The following is a 16,357-nucleotide window of genomic DNA, read 5'->3' on the forward strand; positions in this document are numbered from 1 at the left end:
TGACACCAAAAGTACTCATCAAAAGAAATTTCATTAAAACTTAATATTTTTACACAAGGAGTCGATGGTGGATTTGGAAACACAGTCTTCCATTTCTCAATATTCTCGTATGTATTTTCAACAGAATGCCTTTATTCGTCAAAAGATTTCAAGAAATTTGAATATTATGAAATTTGTTTAAAAAACGTTAAAAGCAACCCCATGTAGTTTAAAGCAAAGTAATGGCTTTCCAAATTCTCTTTCAAAGGTAGGCATCCGTATTGGGATTCTTCGCCACCTCTTGGAGTTGATATTATTCACAACCGCTAAAAGACAAGGTATGTGCCTAAAAAACGTAACAGTGACCTGAGAAGTCGAAAAAAAAAAAAAAGATTTTGGTTAGGGAACCTGTGACGCATTTACACCTGTTGTATACTCCAATGGGGGGGGGGGAGGGAAAACGAACAACCCTCGTAGCAATGGCTTGTATCTGAAAACTCGAGTCCGAAAAGCAATTATTGAAAAACTTAGGTCTCCCTACTCTAAAAACTTGATGCTTGAACATGTTCTTTCTACCAGAGAAAACAAAATAATGCGGTGACATGTTTCTCCCTATTCTGGTGGTAGGATAGCGGATAGCCAATATTTTCTTTCCTTTTTGGCGTACAGCCTCTGCGATGTCAAACCGTGAAAACTCCACAAAGGAAAGTCCTTCAGGGGACTTTGACTCGGAGGAAAACTCTACACAAGGTAAAGTTACAAAGGAAACTTGTTCGACATTGATATGAGGTTTAAGGACCGTGCCTACTGATTCAAAGGTATTTTTGCGCGATTTACTGAATATGCGTGGAAAGCAGATCTTAACAAGTGTTATTGAAATCCGAAAAGAAAATTGGGGGTAACGGAGCATTTTTCGAAGATAATTAATTAACAATATTTGCAAAAAAGCTTTAAAATACCAAGCAACGTATGAAGATGCATGGTTACCCCCACTTTTCTTTTTGGATACCAAAAGCACTTGCTAAGTTCTGCTTTCTCCGAATAGTTTTGAACTCCGCAAAAATATCCCTGTATTGATAAGCACCGCCGATAGGAGGTACGCCGAACGCATGCGCAATAACAATAGTAGGCACCGTCCTTAATTATAAAGGCCTGGCCAAACGCTCGCAACATTTCAACGCAACATCATGCAACATTGTTGGGCACAACATGTTGCGTACGTTTGGCCACCCTATTGCGATATGTTGCGTGCGTTTGGCTAGTCCATTCAACACACGTCGCAACTTCATGCAACAAGGTTGCAAGATGTTGCGTTGAAATGTTGCGAGCGTTTGGCCAGGCCTTAAAGAATCAAAATGTAGGGCAAAGGTATACGAGATAATCGGTGTACTTACGGCAAAAAATTGTAGATATGCGCCACAGTAACTAAAAAGCCCGAAAGAGCTCGGTATTCGGCCTAATGCAAGGAACCGTTCGAAGGTTTTCTTTGTTCATTCAGAGGAATATAACCCATAACCCCACACGTTTGTCGACTGACTAAATCTGGTGGAGGCTTCTGATAGAGGCTAGCTTTGGTTATGAGAAAGAGACACTGTAAGACAGGATCACAAGCTTACTAGAAAATTCGTTTTTGGAAATTAAAAGAAGGAATGTCACAGACAACTGAAGAACGCTCTTGGCGAAGCATGTCGGATCGGCCTGAAGTCAGGTGATAGCTATCTCTTGTTCCTTTCAAACAAGATTGACTATTCTCTCTCTGAGCGAGACAAGGTCTTCAGCTGACTGACTGTCTTTCTTCCCACCTTCTCAAAAACTACTTCTCCGTGTTCTTTCGGATTCCATTTGGCGTTTACGTTGTCTTTAATTTCACTCACTGACCGGGATGGGACAACAAACAAAATTGTTCCAAAAGAACAAACATCCAATGCAGCGAATAATAGTATATTAAGAAAAATTTCATGTACGTAACTGCTTTAAATTTTGTGAAATTTGCTTACAGCAGACCACACGGAGCATACAGATGGAGAAAATCATACCGTAGCTTTGAGTGTTTTATCAGCCATTTTGTGCCTTGCTATTGCGATAGTATTTGTCTTGGTTTGGTTAAAAAAGAGACGAGTCTCAGGTATTGTATACTTTAACATACCAAATGTCTTTTCCGGTTCCAGCCTCTCTCGAGGCAAAAGTTTAGTTCCTATGGGTAATCAAATGGTGACGAGTGAAAATTAGGAAATGATTTCACGCGCGTTTTGTCCAAAATCAAATAATTCCTAAAGGCTCGGGAAATTATTTGCTTTTGGACAAAACACAAGTAAAATTATTCCCTAATTTTACGAGTATATTATTTGATTAGCTATTGATATCACAGCTGACAAATTACGTTCATAAGAAGCGGGTTTTTTCAAACCTGGACGCCATTTTGGGACTGTAGAAAAGTTGCTATGGCAACATTGTAATTCCACATGTGAAATTATAAATAAACGCTGAAATTTCGGGCCGAAATTAAGGAGTAATTTGTTGTCACCCATGTCATTAAACATGGAAACACAGTCCGTTCATAATACAACGAGATGCTTCCGTGAAGCATACACTGGGTTGTCTGTGGTACGTGTTACAGAAAATTAGAAGGCACTGAATTGTGTGGTATTGAACTACAGCATTCCAGTCTCTGAAGAATAACAAATAAAAGAGAAGCGAGAAACATTGGCTCCTGGGCTGACATGTTGATCATTTTCAAGTTCCCTCTCAACTTCTTCTTACCACAAGTTTAAGCGTGCCCTCTGCGCATTTTGAAAGCTTTGTCACACCAAAGTTCACTGAAGTTTATCCCTATCCAGCGGGGTTAGTGATTGGATGGGAGACCAAAACAATATATCCCTCATAAAACAGAAGCATCGGACCGAGAATACTATTAACGCTAACAAATGCGAACTCAGCAAGAACATCATTCTAATAGCTTATTCTACGCAAAAAGTAGGTTCTGGAGGTAATTTTGAGAGTGGAAATCAAGGTTACGCGGCAGACGGCAAATACAAACTCACGATTTAATTAAGTTAACACACCAGAAAGACGCTAACCTCATTTTGACAAGAAAATGCTTTACTATTGCCATAAAGACTATCCACTTAAGCTCGCATATCATAAAACATGATGAATTCATAAAGGCCATCTTTTCCAGCGAACAATTTTTTGAAACAACATATTTGCTATTAGAGGCAAAAACCCCTTCTATTTCATTACGTGCGTGAAGAGAAGAAACTCAGTCGTGTCAAATATGCGCAATATTGCAACAAACTAAATTTCAGGATCAAACCGTTTCCATGAAGAACCTTTTCCTTGAATAACGAAGCACAAAATACACGACAATCTTTCTTTCAAATAATTCTTGGCTGTTACATTTCCAATTATTTTTTTTACCTGAAGACTGTGCAGAGTTGATCACAGATCCACGTAAGGTGTTCAATTCGTTCAATCGTTCTCTGTCTTTGTTGAACCCATAAGTTACCAGAGAATTTTCCATTTGGTTTCAGTGTTCTACATAACAGCACACTTGGTAAAATATTATTGTTGACATACAGCTCACTTTGATTTCGGCTCGACGGGCGATAGATGGTTGTCGAAGTCCATTACTCGTCGCTTTTGAGATTCGGATTCCAGGTGTTGGTTTTTCACCGCCTGCCTATTTTATCCAAATGACTTTCAATTATTGAGCTCCATAAGGGTATATTTTGTTGAAGGATCAACTAAAACGCCATTAGCGTTACATGACTTGCGACGCCATTGCAGGCTATGTTAATGATTCTAATGTGACCACCAGAGAAATCTACGCGTTTCCACTACCCTCTCGATCCTAAGAAAATACGCGCAGAAGGCTCTATATACAAAGACACCACTTACCAGGGGAGTGACAGGCAAGACTTTTACCGACACGGAAAAAAAATAATAAAAAAAGAAAAATAATAAAACAAACAAATCCCACACATTTTCCGACTGGGATTGCCATACTGGCAACCCAGTAATAATGAAATCGAATCTCGTCTCGTTGGGATATGGACGGATGTACGAAGGCATCTGCGTAAAATTTGTTTTTTTCGTCTAATTAGGGTACTGGTTGGGAAGCCGGCTTGGTAAACTTGACTGAGTAATCACAGAGTGCAAACACGAAGCCGAGTAGGTAGACAATGTATAATGGACAACTCGGGCCATGCACGAACAGAGAAACAGTGGAGGCTATGCGAAGGAAACATGTCCGGGCGGGGGGGTTACTCCCTATGATGGCCTATACGGGGAGGCTCCGCCCAAAAGGGGTACCTTACCTTTTTCACGCTTCAGGTATATGAAAGCGTAGGGATTTCACGAGTCGAAGTCTATGAAAGGGTAGGGAAATCTGTCATTTAGGTATTTCAAAGGGCCTTTTGTTATTTTCCAATGAAAGGTATATGAAAGGGGCACCATTTGTCAATGGAAGGTATACGAAAGGGGTATCTTTTCCGCCAAAAATGGTATATAAAAGGGTAAGGGGTCAGACCTCTGGGCGGAGCCTCCCCAGATCATTAAATTTTTGGCCCCAAAATTTAAATTTTTGTGTCCCCAAACAATGAAACGGCGGCCATGTTGGTGTCTTGATCCAATCCTCCGGAAATTGAACTCTACCACGTGTATTATGCAAACTCTTTCTTTGTTTTCGTTGAAAAGCATGGCTGTTGACCACGTGACTGAAACCCAAGAATTACGTTCACTAATCATATTTGAATTAAAATAATGCAGCTTATGTTGATACGTCTGTTTTACAGCTCAAACAACTGGTGGCTCAAGTGAAATGACGGCAGAGAGTTATGATAAGTGAGTGCTAAATGAGTTATGATAAGTGAGTGCTAAAGTTCAGTGGTCCTTGAGATTTAATCGCCACTTCATGTAAAAACATGTTGTCTCATTTTGCCTTCCATAGGACAGAAAATGAATGCTGTTCGACCTACGCTTCTCGCTGGGAAATATCACCCATGACAATCGTTTTGCAGGATATTCTTGGAAGTGGCGTATTTGGTGAAGTTTGGAAAGCTGTGGTCCAGGATATAAATGGATTGTCCGGTGACACCGTGGTGGCTGTGAAGAAACTCAAACGTGAGCAATGGTTGAAGAGTAGTAAATGTAAACTTTCGTCCAAAAAATATTTTCTGCAAAACTGAACTGTTTGGCACATCACGGATAGGTGGATTCACACAGTTGGACTGTCATAATGTGTGCTGATGGATCCAGAATTGCAAACCATGCATGATCTTTTAACCACACCATTTATTGACTTTGATGAAGCCTCTTCAATTGACAGAAGGCAGTTTTCGGACTAGTAAAGTGCTAGAATTTTGGCATACCTTGGCGACTCCCAATAGGGACAATACTTCACGTCCTCTCCCTGCACAGTACAACATTCTTTTCATGGGTTTATTTATTTCTTTGCAATTTTTACATAATTATTTTCCATTTTTTTTATCAAACTTCGATTCGCTCTCACCCGTTGAACACTATACGTCCCAACAATCTGGAGTATTATTCCATGATTCCATTTTATGTGCAGATAACAGCTCTGACACGGAGAAGGAATCCTTGTTCCAAGAAATTCAGATGTGCAATTCTTTGGAGGGAGAGAGACATCCTAACATTGTCAACTTTCTGGGCTACGTATCAACATCGAGTAAGAATATATCATTATTTTCTTGAGATGAATTTTAGCTCCAAGTTATTATGTACTCAACAGAATATCGCATTTGTGATTGGTCAATGGCGAATGCATAATACGGCTTGTGCTCGTGCCCATAAATCACCAAATGCACTTACGTTCATACGAACGTATACGATGTGGAGGTGTGTATTCCAGAATTAGTCCAAGAATTTATCTTAAGTTAGTCAGCTGGTCACTCTTATTTTTTAACTCTGTTAAGTAAATGGAAGAGTCACTTCATGCGGCATTGCCACTTTTTTAGGTCCAATGATGTTACTTCTGGAGTACGTACAACATGGCGACCTACTTGGTTTCCTAAGAAAGAGTCGCGGAATGGAAGACAAGTATTACAGCTGCCCGGAGAGTCTTCAAGAGGAAGTGACGTCATATCATCTTCTGTCGTTCGCTCAGCAGATTGCTTCCGGGATGAGTTTTCTTGCATCTAAGAAGGTTGATGTCTTTAAACATGTTTACGCTTTTAAATTTCGATATGCACAAATTCACAAATTTAACACACAGACACGTTTTCACGTCAATAAAGCTTTCCATGTTCTTTTTTTCTCTATTCCTAGATTTTTCACCGTGATCTTGCTGCTCGAAATGTTCTGGTGGGAAGAGGAATGATTTGCAAAATAACTGACTTTGGGCTGGCGCTAATCCGTGACAAATACCAGTACCTCTATTGTACCTCCATTCAGAAGGTAGAGCGGTTTTCAATTGAGTCTCGAAAGTAATTAGTGAATTGCTTTGGTTTTGCATTACTTCACTCAGTGATTGGTTCAAAGTTCTCGGGCCACTTTTTCAACCAATCACGTGCACAGGTGAAACCAAAACCAATCTTCGCTCGCGCGTGCACATTTTCCCGCGCTTTTTGTCAGCTACGTGTAATTACTTCGAGTTTTGATTGGCTTACTGGATTGTCTACGTCCTTTTTGATTGGCCAAAGTAATTAGTTTGGTTTTGGTTTTACGACACTCTATCGAAACTTGCTCTAATCTCTGTAGAAATGAATACTTTAATTGATCATTTTTTTGATACGGTAAATCTTGTTTACTCGGTTGGGAGAAGCAAGATTGATTTATGAAACAATAGCAAACATTTAAAGAAAGATTGTCTATGAGTTCGATCTTGCAAACATATAGTTTTGGTGATCTATAACGTACTAAAAAAGTTGCCTTACAGAAGACGTATGGGATGATTTGTTTTCTTGGAACAGGGCCGCCTGCCAATTAAATGGACAGCCCCTGAACATCTGTTTAATGACTCGATGGAAAACGACTTAAGAGTGTCGGAGAAGAGTGATGTGTGAGTACAGAGAGATCTCCTTATATCATGAGAAGACAATTGAAAATTCCACCTAAAAGGTATCTCTGCTTGGAAAGGTTAAACGGCTCTCTGTATTATTTTTCCGACAGATGGTCCTATGGGGTTGTTTTATACGAAATATTTACTTTAGGTAAGTCTACACGAATGATTTGAGCCATCATCGTCAACAAAGCCACTTCGTCATAGTCATCAGTTCTCCATGATCGTATAGCTTCATTAATCAATCAATCAATCAATCACTTTCCTACTTCAAGTGTCAAGTGTCTAGCACACAACAAATGGTGCACTAATCGGGACAGGAGTACCCAACGACAAATTAAGGAGCTTAGGCAAGCGCGTTTTTGAGACGCGGTCGGAAACCGGAAGTGAGATGTTTTCTCTTTTAACTTGTTTTCACACAACCACATTTACATTGCTAAGCATCTTTTCTCCATTAGAGATGATTGGTACAAAAATCTGGGAGACACCACTGTCCTGGTACGCGAAGTGTTCTCTTCCGGTTGCCGTCCGCGTCTCAAAACTGCGCTTGCTTAAGCGCCCTAATCTGCAGAGTCTGACGGGCGTTTCAGTGGCTAAAATGATTTGTGAGCATCTGCAAAAATATTTTTCGTTAGTTTTTAACTTCTGTGCGAAACAATTATCCGCTCTTCAAAGCCATCTAGCAATCATTGTGACGTTTGTATTTCAAGTGCCAGCCAGAACCCTTCTTGCCACTTTTTTTCCCAGCCAGAGGCCATTATTAAAGTACACTAATATTTTCCCTTCATTTTTTAAAGGACGGTGCCTACTATTGTTATTGTGCATACGTTCTGCGCATCTCCAGATACTCGGATTTCCTATCGGTGATGCTTACTAATGCAGGGATATTTTTATGCGTTTTAAAACTATGCAGAGAAAGTAGATCTTAGTAAGTACTCTTAGTATCCAAAAACAAAATTGGCGGTAACCATGCATTCTTTAGAGATAATTGAGCTTCAATTTGAGAAAGAGAGCCATACATTGCTTTGTATTTTAGAGCTTTATACAAATATTGTTCATGAATTACCTTTGAAATATGCGTGGTAACCCCCAATTTTCTTTTTGGATTTCAATAACACTTGGGAAGATCTACCTTTCCTGCATAATCATAAATCGGGGCAAAAATACCTTTGAATTAGTAGGCACCGTCCTTAAGCCGACTTTTGTTGCCAGCCTCTAGTCGGGAACAACTAGAAATATGAAGAAAACTAATATTGAAAAAGAATATACATAATTATATACACATTCACAAATCCACGAAATCATACGAATTACTGATTAAAACGTTAATACAAGAAGCGAGTTGATACACCAGAATCATATGTCGCTCTTTAACTTTGTAGTTATTTTAGAAAGCCAAGACAATTGTACACCCTTTTCTTGATTTCATTTCACTGTATGTAAGTCACTCTTCGAGAACAGTGTGTCTTAAACGTCACAAACCGAGGGTTTGAGAGACAGGGCCACAGTCACATCATTCTGGCTACAAACACTGTGAACGTTCTGGTCATTGATCATGTAGAAAAACAAGACTCTCTTCGTGAGTGACGGCACGAGTATCTCTTTCAGGAGGTACGCCATACCCAGGATTGAACGAATGGAAAGTTGTCTTTGAACTGAAGGTGAACAAGTACCGCATGCCAAAACCAGAGCATGTTAGTGATGAACTGTAAGTGAAGAAAACACTGATTGCCGCGAACAAGCTCTTCTGTTAAGAGATTCAACCCAGAGGGAGATAAGGGACTGTGCAATAATTATCGGGAGGGGGGGCCCCTAAAACCAGAGGGGGGGGGGGGGCTTAAGTTAAAATAATGGAAAGGAGGGGGGGGGGCTCTACATTAGATTTCTCAAGTAAGTTGAGGGGGGGGTTTAATTAAATTTCACAAATTCGATAACGAACAAATAAACATTTTCCAAATAGACAGATGCCACACCTTTGACTATCCATAATGTCTAAATATTGCATCAACATAAACACATGCTTTAACTTATTTAGAATGTCAACATATGATAGATTGAAACAATCGCTCATGCACAGAAGTCAAAAACCACGTTGTGAGCTTTGCCAATAAAACATTTGGCATTTAAGAGGTCCCGCAGACATGCCAGGTCTGTTGTTGATTTAAACAGCGAGAGGGTTTCTAGGTCTACAGTTTCTAGCTGAGGAATGCCACATACTTCTGTTTCATAGTTGTCATCAATGGGTTCACCTCCCAAAGACCGAAAAATTATACAGGTTCGGGTTCTACGGCTTTCTGAGGCAGCAATCCTCTTCTTCTCCCTTTTTTTCTTCTGTTCCTTCTTTTTTCTTGATTTGGATGCTTTAGATTTGGCACCAATAGGAAATGTCGCTTTAAATTTAGCCATCACCCTATCCAGGTCTTCTACAAGGTGCAGAACGTTAAACCGACTTGAGACTTTATTGAATGACGTTGTTCAGCATTAAAATTGTGTAAACAGCTGAGGCCAGTCTTCAGTGTTTTTCTAACTTGGTTACGACAACATTAAGCTTGTCCTGGATATCATTTGCCTCTTGTTTGCAACGTCTGATGTTGCTGTCATCATGGGGAGCTGGCTTATAATCCTCTCGGAGAAACCTTCCTGCACAAGCAGGGTTGTCGGATAAAAGATATTGGTATCTGTTCTCAAGTTTTTCAATATCTAAAGGTACGGGTTAGAGAGGGGGGGGGGGACACATCATAATTTTGAGAGAACGTGAGGGGGGGGGGGGGTCACAACTAAAAATGACGCGGCTTGAGGGGGGGACCAATCTAATTTTTCCTTTGGTGAAGCTCATTTTAGGACCCCTCCCCCCCCCCCTTCCTGATAATTATTGCACAGTCCCTAAATGTGAGGTGTTTGCAGAGAAAAACCTTAAATAACAATGACCACAACCAGGTTTTCTGAGCCCGCGAGACTGAGCACCCCCAACAAAACATTGTTTTAACGAAAACCGCTGGTCAGCAACCTGGTTCTGGTCATTGCTGTCTAAGGTCTTCCGTTTGCAGAATGCAGTCGTGGCATGATGGCGGGGCTAGGGCAGGATGCAGTGTGGGTCAGTGCTTAGGGCGCTTGTCTTGAGATCCAGAGATCCAGGGTTCGAGACCCGTTCTGACAACTCGTTGAATTTGATCCCGGTAGTCTCTGCTTGAACTGTAAAAAGCCAATTGGTTTGCCTCCGGCCAGTTCGGATTCTTAAATGTGTCCGTTTCAATGGCCCTGAAAAGCCCCCACGGGGGAGTAGTCAAGTAAACATGTATATAAATAGTATCGGGCAAATGGACAATGGGGGAGGTATTGCTTTTTCTGTATTTTAGGAGAGAAGACATTTAGTGAAGATGCCAGTTTAATGACGTAAATTTAGTTCTCGATAACTTCCTTCTAGACCAATCAGTTTGAAAAGCAGAATCACTGTGACTCGTGCCACCCGCGTGTTTCCCTCGCTTAAAGTTACATGCCAGCATTCAACCTCGTTCTCAGGGCTTTTCTAACGAGGATGGCCAGCAGTGCCTTCTGCGCTCGGGGCCGGCTTCACGTGTTTCGATTGGTTTAGAAAATTCAGTGTAAGCTTCCAAAGGGATCGATCAAAGAATTTCAAGTGCCGTGATTTACTTTGGAAGGAACTCATTTAAAAAGCAAACTTTAGCACAAATGCGATTTACATAATTTTGTCTGAGAAAAAAAGAGGTATTAGTAACTTTCTTTATTCTAAGGTATCAGTTAATGTTAGACTGTTGGAACGATGATCCTAACAACCGACCAACATTTGATCGACTCTACGAGATATTTTCAGGAATTCTCCAAGACGAGGTACATAGTCATTAATATTCAGCAACAAATCATTAATTATTTACAAGGTATCCTGGTAGCGAATAATAAAGGCCAGAATCGAACTGGTCGGTCATTTAGACACATTTTGAAACTAGGCGGATTAGCCATGGCTTCAACTTTTGATCGCATTGAACTTTCACCTAGTTGAGAAACAAAGGAAGAGTCTGAGGTTTAACTCGACAATAGGCCTTTTGCAACAAACGATGACATGGTACAAAATCCACCATGCTGGAGGGCAAGCTCATTATTATTCCCCCACTGGGACATTAAAACAAAGGCAAGTCAAGCTTGACTGGTTCAGGTCTCTTTGAAAATAGGCCGCAAAGGCGTAGTTGGTGCTGTTGGCCCAGTCATGAGCTCATTGACTAAGAACGTACAACTTCATTACGTTTGTGGAAAGGCGTTTTTGCAGACGGAGTTATTTTTAAATTGATTTTTCCTGTGCCAAACTAGTCCTTTCCAGTTAATCACAAGTCTCCCATGACACGTTAATATTATCCGGCCATGGGATTGACAATGGTCACTCGTGCAAGCAAAGCGGCCTAAAAATAGCTTGACTTGGAATTGGAGTTATAGGCTCCTAGGCCTGGTTATGGGTTCCTGGCCAGTGCAATTGGGTAAAGACTTGTTTCCATATCTCAAAGTGCCCTTGGACGTGAGGTGCCTGGGAATGAAATTAAATCACTGGAATCGGTCAGTGTAAAATGCAGACTGAGGTTATAATATAACTGTTGAAAAAGCCAAAACCCCTTAGAAATGCTAACCTTAGGCCTAATTAGGCCTAAAACAATATTTAGGCTTAACTGTTAGCATTCCGATTCCAGTGATTTAATTTCATTCCCAGGCACCTCACGTCCAAGGGAACTTTGAGAAATGGAAACAAGTCTTTACCGTAAAATTGATGGTTTTGCATCTGACGTCACAGCGGCCATATGCATGTTGGTGTACAGAACAATGCAGTAAAATGTCTTTTGAGAATTTGACTCTATTATTATGTAAAACTTGTGGGGCCATTTTCTATTGTTTTGTACACCAACATGGCTGTCTCATAAGGTGGATGCAAACCAAGAATAGAGACAGTTTCTAGCTTCTTGTTTCAGCACTATCTCGATCTGGATTTGGCCAAGTACGAACCAAGCCTTTACATGAATGTGGAGGAGATTGACGCTACCACTTGTCTTACTACATCCCCAGATAATAGTAAAATACCCCCTGGAGAATCCCCTGGAGATGATACCTTAAGGGATACAAACGAAGCTACAGAACAAATGACAACAAAGCTGTAGACAAGGATTACAACACGAAAAAGAGATAAAGATATTTAGAAGACAGCTATTTGGCTGACAGTGAAAAAAGACTGCAGATTCCAGCACTTTTTGTGCGTAATACAATCTGCCAATAGAAATCACAAGGAACTTTGCAGTTCGAACGCATGCGCCATGCAGTTGAACCGCTGATTTAAAGAGCAAAGGAAGACTGAAGCAAAGTCTATAATAAACTTGTCGCGTCACTTGTCGCTAATTGTGTATTGAAGAACTGATACCACAGTTAAATAAATAAAGCATAAATAAGCAAATAATGTAGCGGTAATTAAATGTATAGGTTCCCCTGGGCCAATCTTTAAAAAGTCGTTATTACCCGTAAGTGCTCGCTTGTGTTTTTACTCGTAAAAAAATGACAAGCACGTTATGCACAATCGTCGAGATAAAGACAAACTTGTATTCGAAAATTAACGTCTTTTAGAACAGTGATGAGTTTGATATATGCCTCAATATGTTTCCACTTTTCATTTCAAACTTCATCACGAATTAAATCTTGGCTTCTGACGATATATATAAATATAGATTTCCCATTCTCTTCCATTCAGGTGTGTACTCATAAAACGAGGTGACCTTTGATGTTATCATAAGTTATTTATTGTATGGCTTCCATGTTTTGAGGTCGTGTGTGACTTTTACCAACATAGAAAAATATTTACGACCATCTTGAATTTTTGCCGTAACCAGTGGCCAGCGTTGTCCTAGAACTGGCGAGTTTTATCAAAAGCAAACGGAAGGGCTACTCATTTTATGGCACGCCGTCGTATTCGAAGCAAATTCAGTTCAGTTCTTGTTAGGGTTGGCCTAAAAGCGCTCAATTTCCAGCTGAAACTGGGTAACATATTTGGCCTTCTACTGCTAATGACGCCAGAAAGCAACATCCAAACTACACCCCAAGAAAATCAAGATAGCACTACCGCAGTAAAGTTGTTCATTTTTTAAAGCCAAGACAAAAGCTCCAACCATTGCCACTTCAAAAGGAAGATGTCACAACCTATGTGTATACTCTGAGACATCAAATCGGGGCTTCCCAGACAAGTTTATGCGCTGAGAAGACATGATGATCAGGCCAAGAGGACGTCCACATCTTCCACAAAAACGCGCATGCGTACACCGAGATGCCTACACAGCTAAAAGGTCACTGTAGCATGCAATCTCCAAGGTAACAGCTCCAGGCATTCTTTCATTCTCTTTTTGCCTTCTTCCCATCAATTGATGTGACAGCACCACAGTTCTGTTGTTGGCATCAATTGTCATTTTCGCTTGGCCCAAGAAAGAGTCGCAGAATACGTTACTGTCCCAGATCTAAGACGAAATGACGACCAGTTACAAACGAGGTGTGATTTGGCGACAAAAGGCACAACGGCCAAAAAAATTCAAATTTGAAGCTGTGTCTACTTACATAACCTCTTTCCTGTAATATATCAAACACAAGAAGGAGTGTTTCATCGGATATCCAAACACCGAGAAGAGAGTTGAAAAACGAGGCCGAAGGCCGAGTTTTTTAACCGATTTCGAGGTGGTTTGATATTTGATGAAACACTCTTTCGAGTGTTGGATATTGCTTCTCAAGGGAATCAATATTTTAAGAGATATTTTGGATCAAAGTTGGCGAGATTTTATGCTAATTAAGACCACATGTCCAAACTTCCTTCACGGTAGTGATTTCTTTTGCTTTTGGCTTATAAATTATTAATGAGTTTGAGAAGTACTTTTCAACACTCGTGAAAAGTAGACAAAATCCACGATATTACATCGACTCGTCTTCTGTATCTAAATCTAAATCTAAAGATTGGTTTGTCGGCAACATCCATCTAAAAGACTAAAAAATACAAGATGATAATAACAGCTAAAACTACAAATATAAACTACTAATAGAAATAACAGTTTCTTTCGGGGGTTTGTTGCATTCAGTTATTGTCCTGGGAAAGAAAGAAAATCTAAAAATATCATTGTGTCCTTTCGGTACAATAAACCTAAAATCATGGCTTCCTTGTGTCCTTCTTTCTCTATTTGGGATCAAATTGTCCTCCCATTTCCCATCTACGAAACCATAGCACATCTTATACATAACGGACAGCTGCCTTGAGAAGACACAAAACCTAACTCGGTTTACTAATACACGGTAATAAATCTGTAGCCCGTGGGCGGGGCGTTCCGACGTTTTGTTTGATCAAAAACCATTTACCAGTTTAGCCTCCCCCACCCAATCTTAATCAACCCTTGGATGTTGGGCTAAAATATATGATTGTTTACAAGAGAATTTTCAGATCCATTCTCAACCAATTCACTCTGTCAATAATGCACGATCTTACCTGTACCACCAAATGCGTTTTCTTCGGCCTTCTCACGAAAAACAAGGCCCCTGACTTCCATTCTGGATCTGAAGTCCCGCTGAATGTTGGTGTTCGGATTGTCCTGCCTTCGCATGTTATCAGAGCATAAGGATCAAGACCTGGAATTAAACATAACAAAACTAAGACCTCAACAAATGACGCCATATAAAAAATTGTCTTAGACTTTCAGAAGCCAACGATAGGCTCATCGTACGTGTTGAAACCTGAAAACTCACCGTCGAATGACGTAATACAAGTCCTAGAATCACCGACTGTCACCATCGACAAAATATATATTTCAGTAAAATAGGTTTCAAACTTCCTCCTAATTAATTCACTTCGTTCAACTAAACGATTTATCCACTAGAGAAGAACTGTGACGGGGAAACTACTTGAATTTACGAAGACCTGCGAGAAAGAGGTCGTTGCTTCCTCACTCAAAAGTCGAGATTTGGTCTTCGCAGAGCCAAATGAAAATAAACCATACTTGAATATGCGTGCAGAGATATTGCTTTATTTATTTAAAACCACTGTTTATTGCAGTTCGTAGAACATAAAGTGCCTAATATATTTCTTTTTTTGGCCACAAGGATTAATGGCGTTCCCCCAGGGAGCGCACAAGCTCGAAATGGGTGGTCAGCATAGACAACCAAGAGTCAACTAATACCTTGTCTTTGCCAAAAGCATTGTTGCCTCTTTTCATTTAATTTTTTAAGAAAGTTGTTATTTGAATACACGCTATCCCCACGAAATTCTAGCGGTCTCTGTTACACCACTAAGGTAAAACTAATTCGCAGTATCCAAGCACCGATAAAGAAGTTTTCCTGCTATTTTAATTGTTCCCTGCCCATTGCTAAGAAATATGTTTGTTACTGCAGAAACAGCTTTGTCATGCAACATCTTTGCAGTAACAGATAATTCTCACTGCATTGCAGTAGACGACCTTGCGTAGTTATAACGACGTTACTGCGCTGTGCATGTCCAAGTGTAATCCCGGTACTTTGTTGTCACCCAATGTAAACACAAGATACTAATGAATGTAGTTTACTTAAGCAATACCCTCGAAAGAAACTTGCATATATGGACACGTAGCAGCTAGGTTTCCTACGAGAGAGGCTCCATTTTAAGTGCAAACTTACTTAATAACGCAGATTTCTTTTTAAGACCTGCGGCAGACTTTACCATCACTGAGAGGACGCACACAGGAGTTCGATACCGTGGAATACAACAGCAGATTTTACTCCCTGTGGGGTGGTCCTTCTCCAAAACCCTTCGAGAGAAAACAAAGAAAGAGAAACTTCTTAAAAAGATACATTTGTCAAAGAACGTGCAAGGCTGTTATACACAGAGGACAAGTTCGACCACGGCACGATACTGTTCAGTAATGAATCTTTATCTGCATTTTTCAGTTCTTGGCTAAGTCCCCATGGCTTGTGGATCATTGTAACGTGGCATCGCACAACATAAGCCTTTGCGAAACGTAACTGCCAAGCCAGTCACATTTTGCAGGAGAAATAGGCTACAAGGCTACAACACAAGACTGGGAACGTTACACTCTACTCATTACTGTACGAATTTAGAGTGGGTTCTAGAACATTTCACAGAGTTTATGAACAAGGGTTATATGACGAGGCCTAATGTAGGCAGTTCAATGAGGTCGGCAAAGTAAGGTGGTTTTCCGCAATACCGCAGCCATTACCCGTTGGAGGTTTTAAGGATGGCCGTGTGGTAAAGAGCGTGTCGTCCACCTCTGCGTACCCGACTGCGAGATAGGGCGATAAGCAGGGCAGTTCTTTCTTTCTTTCTATTTTTAATAAGGTGCAAATGAGATT

The 16,357-nt window shown here is 40.4% G+C and overlaps 2 protein-coding genes across 2 annotated transcripts in view; one reads left to right on the forward strand and one right to left on the reverse strand.

The window, feature by feature from the left end:
• LOC138029348 (tyrosine kinase receptor Cad96Ca-like) lies at positions 1 to 12,449 on the forward strand. The gene is made up of 14 exons (XM_068877084.1): positions 1 to 107; positions 248 to 317; positions 607 to 729; positions 1,979 to 2,104; positions 4,773 to 4,821; positions 4,928 to 5,100; positions 5,552 to 5,668; positions 5,958 to 6,145; positions 6,268 to 6,396; positions 6,912 to 7,000; positions 7,111 to 7,151; positions 8,609 to 8,708; positions 10,753 to 10,849; positions 11,971 to 12,449. Exons 3-14 carry the CDS (start codon positions 657 to 659, stop codon positions 12,154 to 12,156), a joined length of 1,368 nt encoding a protein of 455 aa, XP_068733185.1. The 5' UTR covers positions 1 to 107; positions 248 to 317; positions 607 to 656; the 3' UTR covers positions 12,157 to 12,449.
• The window catches only part of LOC138029347 (calpain-5-like), a 19,429-nt gene continuing 15,453 nt past the window's right edge, over positions 12,382 to 16,357 (reverse strand). Inside the window, exons 11-13 of the mRNA XM_068877083.1 lie at positions 15,665 to 15,795; positions 14,505 to 14,644; positions 12,382 to 13,494 (exon numbers count right to left, since the gene is read on the reverse strand). Coding sequence (XP_068733184.1) covers positions 13,312 to 13,494; positions 14,505 to 14,644; positions 15,665 to 15,795 — 454 coding nt within the window. The 3' untranslated portion in view covers positions 12,382 to 13,311. The remainder of the gene's footprint in view (positions 13,495 to 14,504; positions 14,645 to 15,664; positions 15,796 to 16,357) is intronic.

Source organism: Montipora capricornis, chromosome 13, assembly GCF_036669925.1.
Source record: "Montipora capricornis isolate CH-2021 chromosome 13, ASM3666992v2, whole genome shotgun sequence".
In the NCBI taxonomy this organism is placed as follows: Eukaryota; Metazoa; Cnidaria; class Anthozoa; order Scleractinia; family Acroporidae; genus Montipora; species Montipora capricornis.